This window comes from Vigna unguiculata, chromosome 8 (assembly GCF_004118075.2).
Source record: "Vigna unguiculata cultivar IT97K-499-35 chromosome 8, ASM411807v1, whole genome shotgun sequence".
Lineage (NCBI taxonomy): Eukaryota > Viridiplantae > Streptophyta > Magnoliopsida > Fabales > Fabaceae > Vigna > Vigna unguiculata.
In genome coordinates this window covers 5,854,350-5,870,170 of record NC_040286.1, presented here as the reverse complement: position 1 = coordinate 5,870,170, position 15,821 = coordinate 5,854,350, and the positions used below count along the sequence as shown (strand labels likewise).

The window sequence follows — 15,821 nt, the reverse complement described above, 5'->3', positions numbered from 1 at the left end:
ATTTGTTGAGTTCATACTAGTAAGAGTGCATTTTTTTATTAATAACCGTTAATTCAACCTTGCAAAGTAAATGTATGGTACCAAAGAGAATGTATGTGTAAATACAGATGCACTACAACTCTCAAGTACAATGTTTGTTCTGGAAAGGAAAAAAGTGACTACTTTTGAAAAAACCACCTATATTGCATGAACACTTATTATTTGATTACAAATCATCCAAAAAAGAATATTAGCAATATTCTTTTAATAAAGAAAAATATATACTTATGTATAAAGTACCAACTCATATACAAAAATAAATCAAAGAAAAACAAATACATATATGATTTGTTTATATATTCCCAAACATAGAAAAAAAAAACTAAACAACAGTATTAGTCTTTATCTTCAACTTATTAACCACAATGAAAAAATATGGTGTTTATATTAAAGAAAAAAAAAATCTGTTTTCGGTCCTGAAGTTTAATTTATAATTGAAAATTTTGTCTTTATTTTTCTTACTGTATTAAAGTTGATCTTACATGACAAATAATGCATCACATGTTATTTTTTTTAAATAAAACATTAATTTTGGCCTAATTCACGCTTTACACAATTAATTTTGAAAAATAAAAAACTTAACATATGAAATTATAAATAGTAAATATTGATGCAGAAAAAGAAATGAACTCATCCTATCACAATCTTTTTATTATTATTATTATTAATATATATATATATATATATATATATATATATTACATGATTATAATACTTATATTAATAAAAATAATTTAAAGAAGATTCAACCACTCATATTACTACTACTATTTTCGTGATTTGGCATATTTTTGTTATTATTTATGGTTTTTTTATACAAGTAAGAAAGAAGTAAGTATTTTTGTTAACCAAACAATAAAAATAGACCACTGTATTAATAACAAATTTGGTATACCTTTCATTATTTTAAAATAATTTGTTAAGATATTTATTCTTCTTGCAAGTTGGTACTTTGATTGATATATTATTAATAGAAAGTATAAGTAAAACATTGGTTAAATTATGCTTTTATCCTCGTTTGAAAAATCTTAATCTTAATTAGGATCATATTTTGAGAAATTAAATACAGATATTTTTCATGTGATGGAACAGTGCTAGTGTAATTTTTAGTAGATTATAACTAGTAACAAACGATGTATTCAAAATAGTGCATTACAAAATGTGTTACTAATAATACTTTCAATTCATTAGTAAAAAGAGTTATTTATTAAATTATGATTAGTTTAATATAATTTTCACCAAAACCATTTAACTCTATAAATATATTTTAAATAAACTTAAAATATTTTTCAGTAATTAAAATGGATTAACTTAAATATTTTCCTTATTCTTGAAAAATAGTTATTTAATTCTTATATAAAAAAAAATAAAGTTTTCAGAACATCTTACTAGTCTTGTTTGTTAAATAATACTGTAACATGTTTTAAGCTTATAAAAAATTAAGTGTATTTATTTAAATTTTTAATAACTTTTATGTTAAAGAAGATCAATTTGTTAACAATGAAGGCCTCTTACTGTGTAAAATAATGAAGTAAATTATCTACCAAAGCCGTGTTGAGAATTCGTACAACAATCAAATGAGATGTCTAAGAAAATGAAACAAGTATCAGTATTTGGAAAAATAAACAAAATTCTCAAACTCTCTATATCTTATCATAATACATGTCTTCCCATGAACTCTTAATTTGGAAAGTTCATATCAAAGAAATCTGAAGCAGAAGAACCCCACATGCGTCACCTTCTGCAGCTTGAGGATTATCTTAGATAACAAAGGGAAAACCTCATACTGAGAGTGTAAATTGTGAATGAAATCTGCAGTTTCAAATTTGATCAATGGAAAATTTTCATGCAGTGCCAAGGACACGAACGTGATAGGGTGGTCCACGACAGAAAATTGGCTCAGAAGCCGAGGTGGTCTTGGCACGAGCACGAAGAATGTCATTTGCATCCTCAATCACTGCTGCAGCAAGTAGTGTATACTCTCCAGGGACAAGAAAATGAAGGCAGAACGAGTGTCTGATTTGTTGAAGTGGGGGAATTTCCATGGCAATGTCACTCAGAACACCTGAAAAAGAGAGATTCAGGCAAGCAAATACAGTGACACCAATTCAAATGCATGCTGATTAGAAAAGGCAGTCATTAACTTAAAAAAGGTTTAATACTTATTAAGTCCCTACAAATTTTTCAAATTCTAATTTTAGTCCTGAATTTTTCTTAACGTTAAGTCTGTGTTAAGTGATAACGTGACAGCTACTAATATTTTTTGGATAAATTATGTTTGCAGTCCTTCATCATTTTAAATAATTCAACTCCATTAACTTTTTGTTGACCAATCTTGGTTCCTTATCTTTTCATGAAATTAAATTTTACTGCAGTCTTAGTCTCAACTATATTTATCATTGATTTTGGATTTCCCATCATCTATTAAGACTAAAAGCAATGAAAATCATAGTTAAGGGAATAAGATTGGTAAAAAGATTGTTGAATGATTAAAAGTGAATTTCATATAAAGATTAAAGGGAATTTTTTGAAAAGATTAGAGACTGAAACATAATTTACCCAAAATATGTATGTAGTTGTCACGTCAGAAAAATTGATGAGATGAGATGGCACCTGACACGGTTGATGCCGTGACTATCAAGTCATCACTTAACACTAATACTACCAACGGGAACTAAAATGCTAATGGAAGAAAATTTCATGAACAAAGAACTGTAGGGATTAAAATTAGAATTTTAGGAAAGTTTAGGGACTAAAAAACTTAATAAACAAGGAATTACCCGTCCATAGAACAGTCGCTTTGGTACCATCTACACAATTTTCACCGGCTACATCTCTGCATGTAATATTAAGACTCAATTTGAGCATATCTTTAGTATTATTACGAACCACAACTTCCATTGCTGTCATTTCATGAGCAATCACGGAACCTTTGGAAGCAGCAGATTCAGATTCTTTATCAGGATCAGCTGTTCTTGATTCAGAACCATCTCTAACAAGCCTGAAGCCAAACGTCAATGGATCTGGAAGTAAAACATCCATGACTGATGTTTGGAGAGCAGCCTGGATAGCTTCTTTGATATTTAACTCCCCAGAGCTATTCCGTCCTGAATGCCATCGAACCTTAATCCTAGATATAAGGTTCTTGATGCAAGCATTTAGTTCAGCTTTGGTGTTCTTCTCTGAGAAGGATGCATTTCTTCCTCCATTCCCATCTAAATGGGTATCCTTCATAAAAAAGGAATCGTCAAGAACGGGTAATTTAAAATGCTCAAGAGGCACTAGAACCCTCGCTGAGCAATCTCTATCAATTCTTGTTTTAGGATAGACAAATTCAGTTGCACCCTGATCAGCAAGATGGTTGTTCTCACTGCTTGAGTTCTCCAGTTTGACAGAGACATTGATTTCAAACACAACATCAGTTGGATTAGATAACTCAAGTTCAAGGAATCGCAGCCCCCAACTTCCTCTGAAAGGATCTATTTTCACCAATCTGTCCATTTTTGTCTCTGAGTTAACATTTTCATCAGTAGACTTATTATTTACATCATCCAACTTCGGAAGACTTTCACCAACATGAGCAGGAAATTCCATTGAAAGAAGCTGAGCCTTCACAAAGGACAAGCCCTGCAAAACACAAATCTGCAGAGGAACAACAAGCCTTCTGCCAGGGGGCACAGTAGATCCATTCGTGGTAGTTTCTTCAGAGGTTTTCGTCGGACCTGAAATAGAAAAACAGCATTGGTTGCATATATAAAGGATTTCACACAAGATAATAATGGTCCTGGCAACATATGAAGCTACGAAATGAGAAAATGACACCATGAAAATCATTAAAAAGCATATATCTGCTCAATACATAATCCCAGTGCGCTATGAGATGGGAGCTTTTGTTAATTACAGAATAGCATGCAAGTAAACAATGACATTGGTATAATAAAAGGGAAAAGTGTGAAGACAAAGAAAATAAAAAAGGGGAACAAATTTAATTAAATATCGCAATCCAGAAATTAAAAAGGTTTGATCTTAATGTATTCCAGTGTAAACACTGCAGATTGAACAGATAAGCTAATCCAGAGGAAAACATGAAATATTACTGCTTGTAATTGAAGACATTACCAGCATAGTGGATCAACAGCGATGGGCTGCTTCCATCTTTGGAATGCCTCAAATTGTTCCCTGAGACAGTCTTCCCTGCACCAGCATCTGCATCCAGCAAGCCAACCTGCCAGGCTCTCAAGGTCACAGGGAATGTAACTTCTGCTCCAGGTCTCAGAGGGAGGCAAGATTTCAAAGTTTCGGAAGAATATGAAATTACAGAATCTTGATTTTTTCCAGACAGTGAAATATGGGCCTGCTCAATTGGAACAGTACCTGCATTAGCCAGGCGAATCCACACATCCCGAATTTCTCCTTCATATAAAATGATGGCTCCATCACCTCCAACAACATGTGATACCAATAATGGAAGTGGTGGTACTACAGAAATATTAGGCACAGACACATTTTTCAACTTTGGAGATCCACAGCATCGAAAAGGGTCAGAAAGAACCAGCCCTTGTGAGGCCCCAAGAAGCAGATTGTCAACCTCTTTAAACAGATGTTCAGTAATAACACCAAAACAGTGAACAATGCACCCAGGAATTGAAACTGGTCCCACTGATGTTGGAATACCAGATAAGGTGATCACTTTTGAAGAATTTGGTAGAAGGCTTACACTTACGGGGAAAGCATCAAAATTTCCAGAATGCACGGATAGATAGATGCTATCAACCCTTAAATCAAAGCCACATGGGTTTGCCAATTCCACCAAGACCTCAACAGGTTCTCCAACAATCCAAATAAGCTCATGCTTCTTGACATTGTTAGTCTCTCCTTTACTGAATGGTGTATAAATGAAAGGCCCAGAAGGAGCAGCACCAGCCCACCAATCTTCTCTGGCAGAACTGCGCTTTATTATGTCTACTTGTGTTGGGTGGAGAGGAAATGAATGCAGCCTGGAAGCAATTAGTAATCAAGTTGCTCTTTTGTTAGTTTTCCAAATTTGTGACTCAAGAAATTAGTATTTGAAAAACTTAATAATGATCCCTAAGCAGAAAACAATGATAAAGATTTCCCACAGGAAAAAGTTAAATATCTCAGGATTCTGAAAACCCATTTTATTGTCATACATTTTTTCTAATGCTATCATAGCAATTTAGTTATTTCATTCAAGACAACACTTCAATCATTGTCCTTAGCTCTCAAAAATACCTATTTGATATGACAACATAAACAGAAAAATATAAACGCATTGATGAGGGAATATTCAACACCATATATCGGATGAGTCAAAATACAGTAAAATGGAATGAAGTTCAAGTTTTGATAGGGAATATTCAGAAAAAGGTAGTTATAAGCAGCTATTCAAATAAATGTCAGTCACCATTAACTCTAGCTTCATTTTGCGTAAGCACAAATGAGCTACCATTAAAAGGATTATGACACTACGATTTAATCATGATATACCCCAACAATGCTAAAAATGACTTGGTGGTGATTGTTATCATCATTGTTGTCATCGTTGTTGTATGACTTAAACATGATAAGAGTTGTGGGAAAAGAAATCTTTAACCAAGTAAATACCTCACAAAGGGTAAAGCAGGATCAGCACAGCGAGTTCCTGGTGGCAGCCTGTCAGCTGAATTTGAAAGTGCATTAGCAAGGCCATTTTGCCCAGCAGGTGTTATTAGAGGATAGTAGGATCTAAGGAGTCGGGCTGCTGCACTCCACGCAGTGAGAGGATCACCAGCACGCACAGCAGAGAGTAGAATTTCTCTTAATACAACCATCTGGAGGGTACTCCACTGAGACTCAAATAGTGAGACTGCTGATTGGTGGTTTGTTTTCCCACTATCAGCATGATTTGATACAATTCCATTCTGCAAAGATGCAGCAACTTAAGTCCTAATTTTATAAATGCGCAGCTTGTCAATAATAAAAGTCATTTCAACTATCAAATTTGTTTGAGCTCTGATTTTAGTAAATGTTTTTATACTAAACTTTATATTTGGATTATTTGTGCTACCCTCTAAAAAATTCAAATACAAAATGCCAATAGGAAAACTCAGTGTGCACAAGTTATATGGAAGCACATATATTCAAATAAAAAACGCTAATGCCATATAGTTGACAAACTAGCTACACAAGATATAAATAATTCAAACTCAGATAAATCCTTTCAAGACCAAACGTTATAACATCTTTGTATATGTTTCCACTGTGATGATGGACTTTTACTCTTCTCACCATAAATTCAACAAAACAAAGCACTATATTTTTTGACACATGAGATATAGATCAATGCTCAAAATGCTTTTCTATTATTATTATCCTGGCTTCAATTTTTATTTCATTCCTAACCACCACCAGAGCAATGCAAGAAAATCTTGAAGAGATTTCAGATAAATGAAACAGTGAAAAAACTTATCACTGTTACTGTTTTACTACTGTTTATATAAGAAAATAATAAGCAGAATACAAAGAGTCAAGGCCCAGTCCTAACCCTAATCCTAAAGAAGGGATCCCATACATGATAAATAAAATATTACATCTCAACACTCCCCCTCAAGCTGGAGCATATAGATCATATGCTCCAAGCTTGGAACATATAAATTGAATTCTAGGCCCTCTTAAAGATTTAGTCAGAATGTCTGCAAGTTGTTCATTAGAGCCGACAAACTCTGTAACAAGATCCTTGGATAGTAATTTCTCTAACAAAATGACAATCAATTTCTATATGCTTTGTTCTCTCATGAAACACCGGATTGGAGGCAATGTGAAGGGCTGCTTGGTTGTCACAATATAACTTCATCTGCTCATTTTCACAAAATTTCAACTCTTGAAGGAGTTGTTTAATCCATACTAGTTCACATGTAGCTAGAGCCATAGATCGATATTCCGCCTCTGCACTAGATCGAGCAACAACACTTTGTTTCTTACTTTTCCAAGATACAAGGTTCCCTCCAAGGAATACACAATACCCTGTGGTAGATCTTCTATCAATTGGACAACCAGCCCAATCTGCATCACAATACGCTTCAACTTGAGTACTTCCCTTGTTCTCATACAACAATCCTTGTCCTGGGTTCCCTTTTACATATCTGAGAATGCGAATCACAGCATTCCAATGATCAATGTGGGGATTTTGCATAAATTGACTAACAACTCCCACTGGATAAGAAAGATCAGGTCTTGTTATAGTAATGTAGATGAGTTTTCCAACCAACCTTCTATATCTCTCTGGATCTGAGAAAAGTTCACCTTGATCTCTAGTTAATTTTTGATTTGAGTTCATAGGGCTATCAATGGGCTTGCAATTTGTCAGACCTGTTTCTTCCAAAATATCAAGAGCATATTTTCTCTGTGCAATGATGACACCTTCTTTTGATTGCGCCACTTCAATACCAAGGAAATATTTAAGACGACCCAAATCTTTGGTCTGAAAGTGGCTAAACAAATGGTTCTTCAATTGAGCAATTCTAGTGATATCATTTCCTGTGATAACAATATCATCAACATAAACCATAAGATAAACACATTTGTCAGGAGAAGTATGACCATAAAATACTGAATGATCCGCTTCACAACGTTTCAATCCAAAATTCTGCACAACACGACTAAATTTACCAAACCAAGCTCGAGGAGATTGCTTCAAGCCATAGAGAGAACGATGCAACTTACAAACTAACCCAGACTCCCCCTGAGCAACAAACCCAAGAGGTTGCTCCATGTATATCTCCTCTTCCAGATCACCATGAAGAAAGGCATTTTTAATGTCCAACTGATACAGAGGCCATTGGCGAATGGCAGCCATAGCAAGAAAAACACGAACAAAACTTATTTTAGCCACAGGAGAAAAAGTATCACAATAGTCAAGGCCGTAAACCTGAGTATACCCCTTAGTGACGAGACAGGCTTTGAGTCGGTCTACAGCACCAGTCGGACCAACCTTAATAGCATAGACCCATCTACAGCCCACAGACTTCTTACCAGGAGGAAGATAGACAAGTTCCCAAGTCCCACTGTGTTCAAGTGCCTGCATTTCATCAATCATGGCTTATCGCCATCCAGGATGACCAAGTGCCTCATCAACATTCTTAGGAACCTTAATGGTAGACAAGGAGGAAACAAAAGAGAAATATGGAGGAGACAAACGATGATAACTCAAAAATTTATAAATAGGATGTGGATTACGAGTAGAGCGAATACCTTTCCGAAGGGCAATAGGCCAAGTGTGATCGGAGTCAAGAGAAGATGAAGAGGATGAAGGATCCATGATTCGAGAATCTGGTGGAGAAGGATTTGAGTCACAGGGGTCTTTAGGCAAGGAAGGAGTCACTGGAGTGCGACGCTGATATGTGAGAAGAGGTGGTTGAACAATGTCATTGGCATTTTGAGGTTGAGTGTCAGGAAGAACCAAGGGATCACAGGATGGTAAAGGAAGGACTTGTTGAACAGATGAACTCTCCTCCATGGAGGACAAGAAAAAAAGTGTGTCCTCAAAGAATGTAACATCAGTAGACATATAATACCTTTTGGTTGAGGGAGAATAACATTTATACCCTTTCTGAAGGCGAGAATATCCCAAAAAGACACACTTAATAGCCTTTGCAGAAAGTTTATCAAGACCTGGAGAGACATTATGAACAAAACAAGTACATCCAAACACACATGGAGAGACACGATACAAAGGATCATTTGGAAAAATTATCGAGTGAGGAATTTTATTTTCAATAGAAGAAGAAGGCATCCTATTGATTAGAAAACAAGCAGTGAGGATTGCATCTCCCCAATGATGAATAGGAACATTGGTATTCAACATGAGAGAGCGTGCAGTTTCGATAAGGTGTCTATTCTTTCTTTCGGCTATGCCATTTTGTTGTGGAGTATGAGCACATGTTGACTGATGTAAAATTCCTTGGGAAGATAAAAATGAGGAAAATGCAGCAGAAAAATATTCCTTAGCATTATCACTTCTGAGAATTTTAATTGTCTTCCCAAATTGGTTATTAATTTCATTAAAGAAGGACACAAATATGGATAAAAGTTCCGATCTTTCTTTCATTAGATAAACCCAAGTACATCGAGAGAATTCATCAATAAACGTTACAAAATAGTTAAAACCAAAAGAAGTGACACGACTTGGTCCCCAAATATCAGAATGAACAGTAGAAAAAGCAAAATTACATCGTGTCTCAGACTGTTTAGGGAAGGAAGATCTAACATGCTTTCCTAACTGACACGATTCACAATCTAAGGCTTGAATGTGTTTGAGACTCGGAACCATCATCTTCAACTTGGACAAACTTGGATGACCTAAACGATCATGCAAAAGTTTTGGGGATGAAGTTGCAAAACAAGATACTGAGGAGCTTGGTTTTAGGAAATAAAGTCCCCGTGACTCATGTCCTTCTCCAATCAGACGACCCGTACCATGTTCCTGTATAGCAAAGTAATTAGCAATAAAGGTTACAGAACAATTTAAGGAACGAGTCAATTGACTCAAAGAGATTAAATTGTAAGGACAATGAGGAATGTACAAAACAGAGTTTAAATTTAGTGAAGGTGATAAAGAAACTTTGCCAATTCCTTGAGATGCCACTTTGGATCCACTTGCAACAGTAATAAAATGAGGACTTTTGGGAGAGGAAATGGAGGAAAATGAGGAAATGTTACCAGAGACATGATCTGAGGCACCTGAGTCAAGAATCCATGGACTAAGACCTTCCACAGATTGAGAGATGCATGCAGTTGACATTGAAGAGGATGGGCCAGGATTGTTGGATTTCTCAGATTTGTACCTCAAGAATTCTTGGTACTCTTCATCAGAAATTCTAGATTCTGAATGATCAGACTTGGACACATGAGCAGCTTTATCGGGAAAACCATGTAAGGAATAACACTTGTCTTGGGTATGGCCCATTCTATTACAATATGAGCATTGAGGACGCCCACTTCGACCACCACGTCCTCCACGGTTGCTCCGACCTCCTCCTCTTCCTCGTGGTGCTACCATTGCTGATGTTTCAAAAACATCAGTTGAACTTTCATCTTTGACCAATGTAGGTACACGAAGAAGTCTAGTAACTAAGTTGTCCATCGAAGGGATTTGATCACCAGCTAAAACTTGATCACGCACATGATCAAAAGTCGAGTGTAGGCTCCTCAGAATTAAGACCATGTAAAACTTATCAAGTTTTTTATTGATATCTTCTAATGAATCAGCCACAAAAAAACTCTTCAATTCTTCTACTGCAGCCCTAGCCTTTCCTATATGAGAAACCATATCATGATTGATTTGTTTGAGTGAGGCTACTCTTTGAGTTGCATCAAAGAGGCGTTGAATGTCGTTAGCAAAAATATCTTGTGCCCTTTTCCAAAAAGAGAAGCATGTCTTGTAAGGTCTCAAAATGTCTAAGACCCCTTGCTCAACTGATTGCCATAAAACAGCACACAACTGAAAATCCAATTTCTGCTTCTCTTCCTCTGAAATAGTAGAGACCTCTTTTTCAAGATGATCATGATAGCCTTGACCAAGAAACCACAACTCCACCGAAGCTGACCAAGAGGAGTAATTTTTCCAGTTCAGTTTCGCAGAGGTAATAATAGGAGTAGCTGATAGAGAGGGAGACATTCCACCCGTAGAAGCCATTAAAAAAAACTTAACTTTTGAGAAGAAACCCTAGGTTCAAGATATGGTCACCGAAACAGAGAACCAAGAGCAGATATAAGACCAGGAGGCTCCGGCGAGACGAACGACGGTGGCGCGGCGCGATTCCGGCGCCGGGAAGGCGGCGCGTGGTGTACACGCGCTTGAAGGTCGCCGAAGAGAGGCGGAGCGTGGTAGCGCGTGCGGAGGTTTCCGGGGACGTGACTTGCGGGGATGGGTTGCGCTCCTCGAGGCGCACCTAACCCTGACTTCGCCGGAGTATACACGCCGGCGGCAACGGCGGACGGTGCGGCGGACGGCGGCGGACAGTTGCGGAAGACGGCGGACGATGACAGTCACTGTGACAAACAGTGAAGATGAACCAGACTCATGTTCTGGCTCTGATACCATCTTGAAGAGATTTCAGATAAATGAAACAGTGAAAAAACTTATCACTGTTACTGTTTTACTACTATTTATATAAGAAAATAATAAGCAGAATACAAAGAGTCAAGGCCCAGTCCTAACCCTGATCCTAAAGAAGGGATCCCATACATGATAAATAAAATATTACATCTCAACAATTTATGAGCAGTAACAACCTAGACAAGGGGTCAGGTTAGTCAAACCAACTAGAGAAAAGAGCCGGCAACATTTTAAGCTCTTACAGAATGGTTTATGCCTAATTCAACATTACAAAACAAGCTTAAAGGTGAAGATTGCCACCATTTATATATTGTATTTTGGTATCTCTACTAGATGTGAGGCTTGGGTTTTTCCTAATAAAAAATGATCTAGATTCAACTCAATATTACAACAAAACTAGATTGTAAGGTGAGAATTGTCATCAGTTATATACTGTATTTTGAATCTATTTCTAGACAACGTGGACTTGGGTTTTCCCAAACCTAAGAAAAAAAAAACCAAAATCACATCTAAGCAGTAATGCAATATCATCATAGCGACTAATAATTATAGCATGCATATATTTCAAGCATAACTTTCTGCCCAATGCATAAATTAATTATAGCATGCATATATTTCAAGCATACCAATTGTCATAACAAAATTTGGTGTTCTGATTGGTTAGGCTCGGTAACTCACACTGTGCAAAGAATGATCAGAGATTGATGATCTACTTTGAACATGATAAGCTTTGGTCGTCATTGCCAAAACTTGCATAGCACTAATTGCAGCCAATCTATTTTCTTGCTGCAGATATAACTGTGCAACCTGCCTTGAGAAAAATGCAGCTTTTCTATGGTATCCCAGACTTCCATACAGACGAGCTATTTCAATATACAATATGAGCCTATCACTTGCGTCAATTAAAGATTTAGCACCATCTGCAGCTGTGGTCAACAACTCCACCACCTCCTTGGCCAGCTCTCTCCTTTTAATTGAGAGAATTTAGATAACTTGAAGTAAAATAATGAAAACAAGAATATTGCTTTATGAAATACAGCACCTCAAATTTCTTTAAATTTGTGTATACAATGGCAAAGATAATCAGATTATATCTCAACTGTTTTTATTAATCGGACTCATTGCTTTTGCAAATTTAATTTGTGAAGCATAAGCAGATATGTTGATCTAAATTCTAAAAGCCAAAGAAATGACCAGCAAAATTCAGGTCAGAATAAACATGGTGCATAATCTTTATTCAAAAATACTCTTAGCTGTACCTATTATTCACAACACATCAACATAGTTCAGTTATCCCATAGCACATTTAATTTGTGAAGCATAAGCAGATATGTTGATCTAAATTCTAAAAGCCAAAGAAATGAACAGCAAAATTCATGTCAGAATAAATATGGTGCATAATCTTTATTTAAAAATACTCTTAGCTGTACCTATTATTCACAACACATCAACATAGTTCAATTATCCCATAGTAAAAGCACAGAAAAGAATGTACCTGCAAAGAAACCTTGCTAATTTCAAAGTAGCTTCAAGTTCAAAAGTAAGGGGAGAAACTCTGCATAAAAAGATTAAAAACAATTAAGATTGACAACCAGTAGTATTTGGAATAAACAGCGAGAGGTATAAATACAAAAGATTAATATAATTAGAGAAAGCACAATTATGTTCACTATCACACTCAAAGCGGAGCCTCTTACCTCTGAGCATTATCTTGTGACTTCTTGTAATTCACTATCACACTGTTATAACGATATCTAACTTCTTCTTTCAGTGCTGAATCTTTTTGGCCCATTCGGTCAATCTGGTACAATAAAATAAATTAATTAAAAGATAGAGATGTGAATGCAGGCAAAAGTCACACTGCCCACTTATCAGGATAAGTAAGTCACCATATATCTACCATCTTATTCTTTCCCTTGCATTGTCACTACCTCATTTTATAAAACTATTAAATTATTTATTTATTTTTAAGTGAAGACGGCCATAGGTACTATGCATGCTATGTCATAGCAGCTCTAGAAACAACAGTAGCGCCTAAGTTTAGCTTTAGATTCAATAGAACTGCAACTCTCTAAATAATAAATCAATAACCAAATTATATCAGATATACATCATTTCCAAGTTCAACTAATTTTGACCTTTAATCTTACACCCTAACAATATATATCTATCCATAATCCAGAGAAAACAAATGTCAGAAAGATTCATATGATTGTCTTCTGCACATCTCATTCTTCTGTTTCAAGGACTAAGATAAATATCTTATTTAATTTGAGTGCCAAATGAGGACAAGGATTTTAATCATTAGTGCGTTTTCTTTGGCACTATGGCCCACTAACTAGCTGATACTTTATAATTACTTAGATAGTTACAAAATGAATACTTCTGTTCTGCTAACATTGCATGCAACTGAATAAGAAATAAAGCACTAGTAACACAGTTAATTCAAGTAGGTAGATCAATAATATACGATTGCCAAAGTGCATGATCTTCAATCAGTTTTAAAAATTAAAACTAATCATAAAAAGAAGTTCTAATTTTCAGACAGATGACAAGTACAATCAACAAACCAAAGCGAACGAAGTCCCATAAAATACACAACACATAGATTGCATGACCATACAGGCCATAACGTTTAATATCAAATAAAACAATAATGAAAGGAGAAGAGGAGAAAATACCAGCAAGGCACAGACACTACCCTCCAATGCTCCAGCATACCAGAAGTAATCACCAGTTAACCTGGAAAGTTCCAATGCAGTAGAATAATGGGCATTGGCGTCCACAGGGGACCCTGCCAGCAAACAGTAATCACCAATGGTCTTCTGGGCACGCCCTAGCCTTCTCTTTTTGGCCTTGATAACCTGCAGTCCACAACACACTCGAGCATGAACCTAACCGAACTAAACCACAGCAGAAACCATCAATCTAAAACAAAAGCAAATAGTTTTCACATAACACCACTAAAAATACAAAAAAATAAAATAAAATCAGGACACCTAAACATGAACACCTCCTCTGAGCTGAGACTAGCTTGAGAATCTAAAGGCGTCTTGAGAATGGTTCCGGAAGATTCTGCCTGAAGCACCCATTTCTCAAACTCCATAAGCAGTGACGCAGCAATCTCTTGCATCATAGTGTTCAAGTGGAACTCCAATGTAGGACGATCTGCAGGAGGAAACAACCTCAAATTTCCCCCTTTCTTACTTCCTTCTTCAAGCTACAAAACCAAAGATGAAAAAAAAAAAAACTATAAGGCCATTCCATTTTGATTCCTTTCTTCACTAAATAGCAAAAAATAGAGAAATTAAGGAAAACATAAAACTACAAGATTGTTTCTTTTCAGTCCATTTATTCACTAAATTGCTAAAACCAGAGAAAAAAACTACATAACCATTATTCAGTCCATTCCTTCAATAAAAATGACAAAAATAGAGAAATAAAACTATAGGACTACTACTTTGAGATCCATTCCTTCACTAAATTACAAAAAAAAAAAGGAAATGCAAGATATAAACATGCAAGACTTTTTCTTCAATCCATTTCTTCAGTAAAAATTGACAAAAACAGCAACTTAAGAGAAATATAAACTACAGAACTTTTTCTTTGGTCTGTTTCTTCATTAAATTGCAAAAAAACAGCGGAAATAAAGTGAAAAAACCGACAGAACCTTTATCTTCTTTGATCCATTTCTTCACTAAAATGGCAACACAGGGAAGATTAAAGTAAAAAGAAAAAACATAACAGTTTTGTTCCGATCCAGTTCTTTACCATATCACCAAAAACAGAGGAAATTACGAAAAAACCTATAACATTGTTTCATCTTGTTTATCGAATTGCCAAAATAAACGAAATTAAAGTTATAAAATCCTGTAAGACAGTTTGTTTTTTCTGATCCATTCCTTCACTGGGAAATTAAACCAAAGAAATATTACGTTATTATTTCATATTTTACCCATTTCTTCACCAAATCGCCACGAAAATAAGAAATTGAACAGGAAAGCGAAGCACGACCTGCGAATCGTTAGGGCAGAAGGCGAAACAGCGCTCAACGAGGGAAGAGGGGAAGGACTTGCAGACATTGGTGAAAAGGTCGACGGCAGCATCGAGATCGGGGGAGGAAGGACAGTGGACGATGCCGACGACGCCGAGAGTTTTGCGGCTCGACTGAAAGTCCTCCCAGGGGCTGGGCGGCGCGCCGCCGAGGACAAACTTGAAGCGGAGGGAGCCGGAGTCCCAGGGCTGGACGGCGAAGGGGGACTTCTGGTGCTCGGTGTAGAAGGAGCTGATGGCGGAGAGCGGGATCGTGTGCAGCGGGAGCAGCATGCAGTAGTAGTCCCGCAGCACGTTCGACGGCACCGCTCCTACCGGAACAACTGCCACCTGAATCATCGCCGATCCTTCGATGCTAACTTCCGGCTCCATTGCGATGGTGGTGCTTGGTTACTTCCTCTTTCCGAACCAACTTCGCTGCGGAATAATAACCAACAACATCTCAGAAAACTTGAAATTACTTCTATATCCTCCTAAATTTTGCTATATACCTTACAATGAAAATTAATAAGTAAAGAACTTTAATATCATAAGATAAGATTATAAAAATTTAAATATTAGATTAGTTACTAGAAAATTAAAATACACGATTTTAAGTTTTTGTATTTTTTAT

At 36.2% G+C, this 15,821-nt stretch overlaps 2 protein-coding genes across 3 annotated transcripts; both read right to left on the bottom strand.

Moving 5' to 3' along the window:
* Positions 1-1,554: 1,554 nt before the first annotated feature.
* On the bottom strand, positions 1,555-15,700 carry LOC114194146 (trafficking protein particle complex II-specific subunit 120 homolog). The gene is made up of 10 exons (XM_028084224.1): positions 15,170-15,700; positions 14,169-14,375; positions 13,837-14,019; positions 12,853-12,956; positions 12,651-12,710; positions 11,834-12,122; positions 5,665-5,960; positions 4,159-5,036; positions 2,820-3,761; positions 1,555-2,104 (listed from the first exon to the last, which is right to left on the bottom strand). The coding sequence occupies exons 1-10, from the start codon at positions 15,578-15,580 to the stop codon at positions 1,884-1,886; spliced, it is 3,591 nt and encodes a 1,196-aa protein (XP_027940025.1). The 5' UTR covers positions 15,581-15,700; the 3' UTR covers positions 1,555-1,883.
* Positions 9,155-10,917, bottom strand: LOC114194148. 2 transcript variants are annotated; one of them, XM_028084229.1, is made up of 2 exons: positions 9,778-10,917; positions 9,155-9,520 (listed from the first exon to the last, which is right to left on the bottom strand). In XM_028084229.1, the coding sequence occupies exons 1-2, from the start codon at positions 10,730-10,732 to the stop codon at positions 9,483-9,485; spliced, it is 993 nt and encodes a 330-aa protein (XP_027940030.1). In that variant the 5' UTR covers positions 10,733-10,917; the 3' UTR covers positions 9,155-9,482. The 2 variants fall into 2 exon arrangements, with proteins under 2 accessions (XP_027940030.1, XP_027940029.1); XM_028084228.1 differs by having other exon boundaries at positions 9,374-9,520; positions 9,757-10,915.
* Positions 15,701-15,821: the final 121 nt, after the last annotated feature.

Coding starts and splice junctions, on each gene's coding strand:
- LOC114194148 (XM_028084228.1), bottom strand. CDS start 10,732: ATGGCTTCTACGGGTGGAATGTCTCCCTCTCTATCAGCTACTCCTATT. Junction 9,521..9,756: donor TGCCTCAGATCATGTCTCTG/GTAACATTTCCT, acceptor TTTGCTATACAG/GAACATGGTACGGGTCGTCT.
- LOC114194146 (XM_028084224.1), bottom strand. CDS start 15,580: ATGGAGCCGGAAGTTAGCATCGAAGGATCGGCGATGATTCAGGTGGCA. Junction 12,711..12,852: donor TCACAAGATAATGCTCAGAG/GTAAGAGGCTCC, acceptor CTTTTTATGCAG/AGTTTCTCCCCTTACTTTTG. Junction 2,105..2,819: donor AGCGACTGTTCTATGGACGG/GTAATTCCTTGT, acceptor TCTCTTTTTCAG/GTGTTCTGAGTGACATTGCC.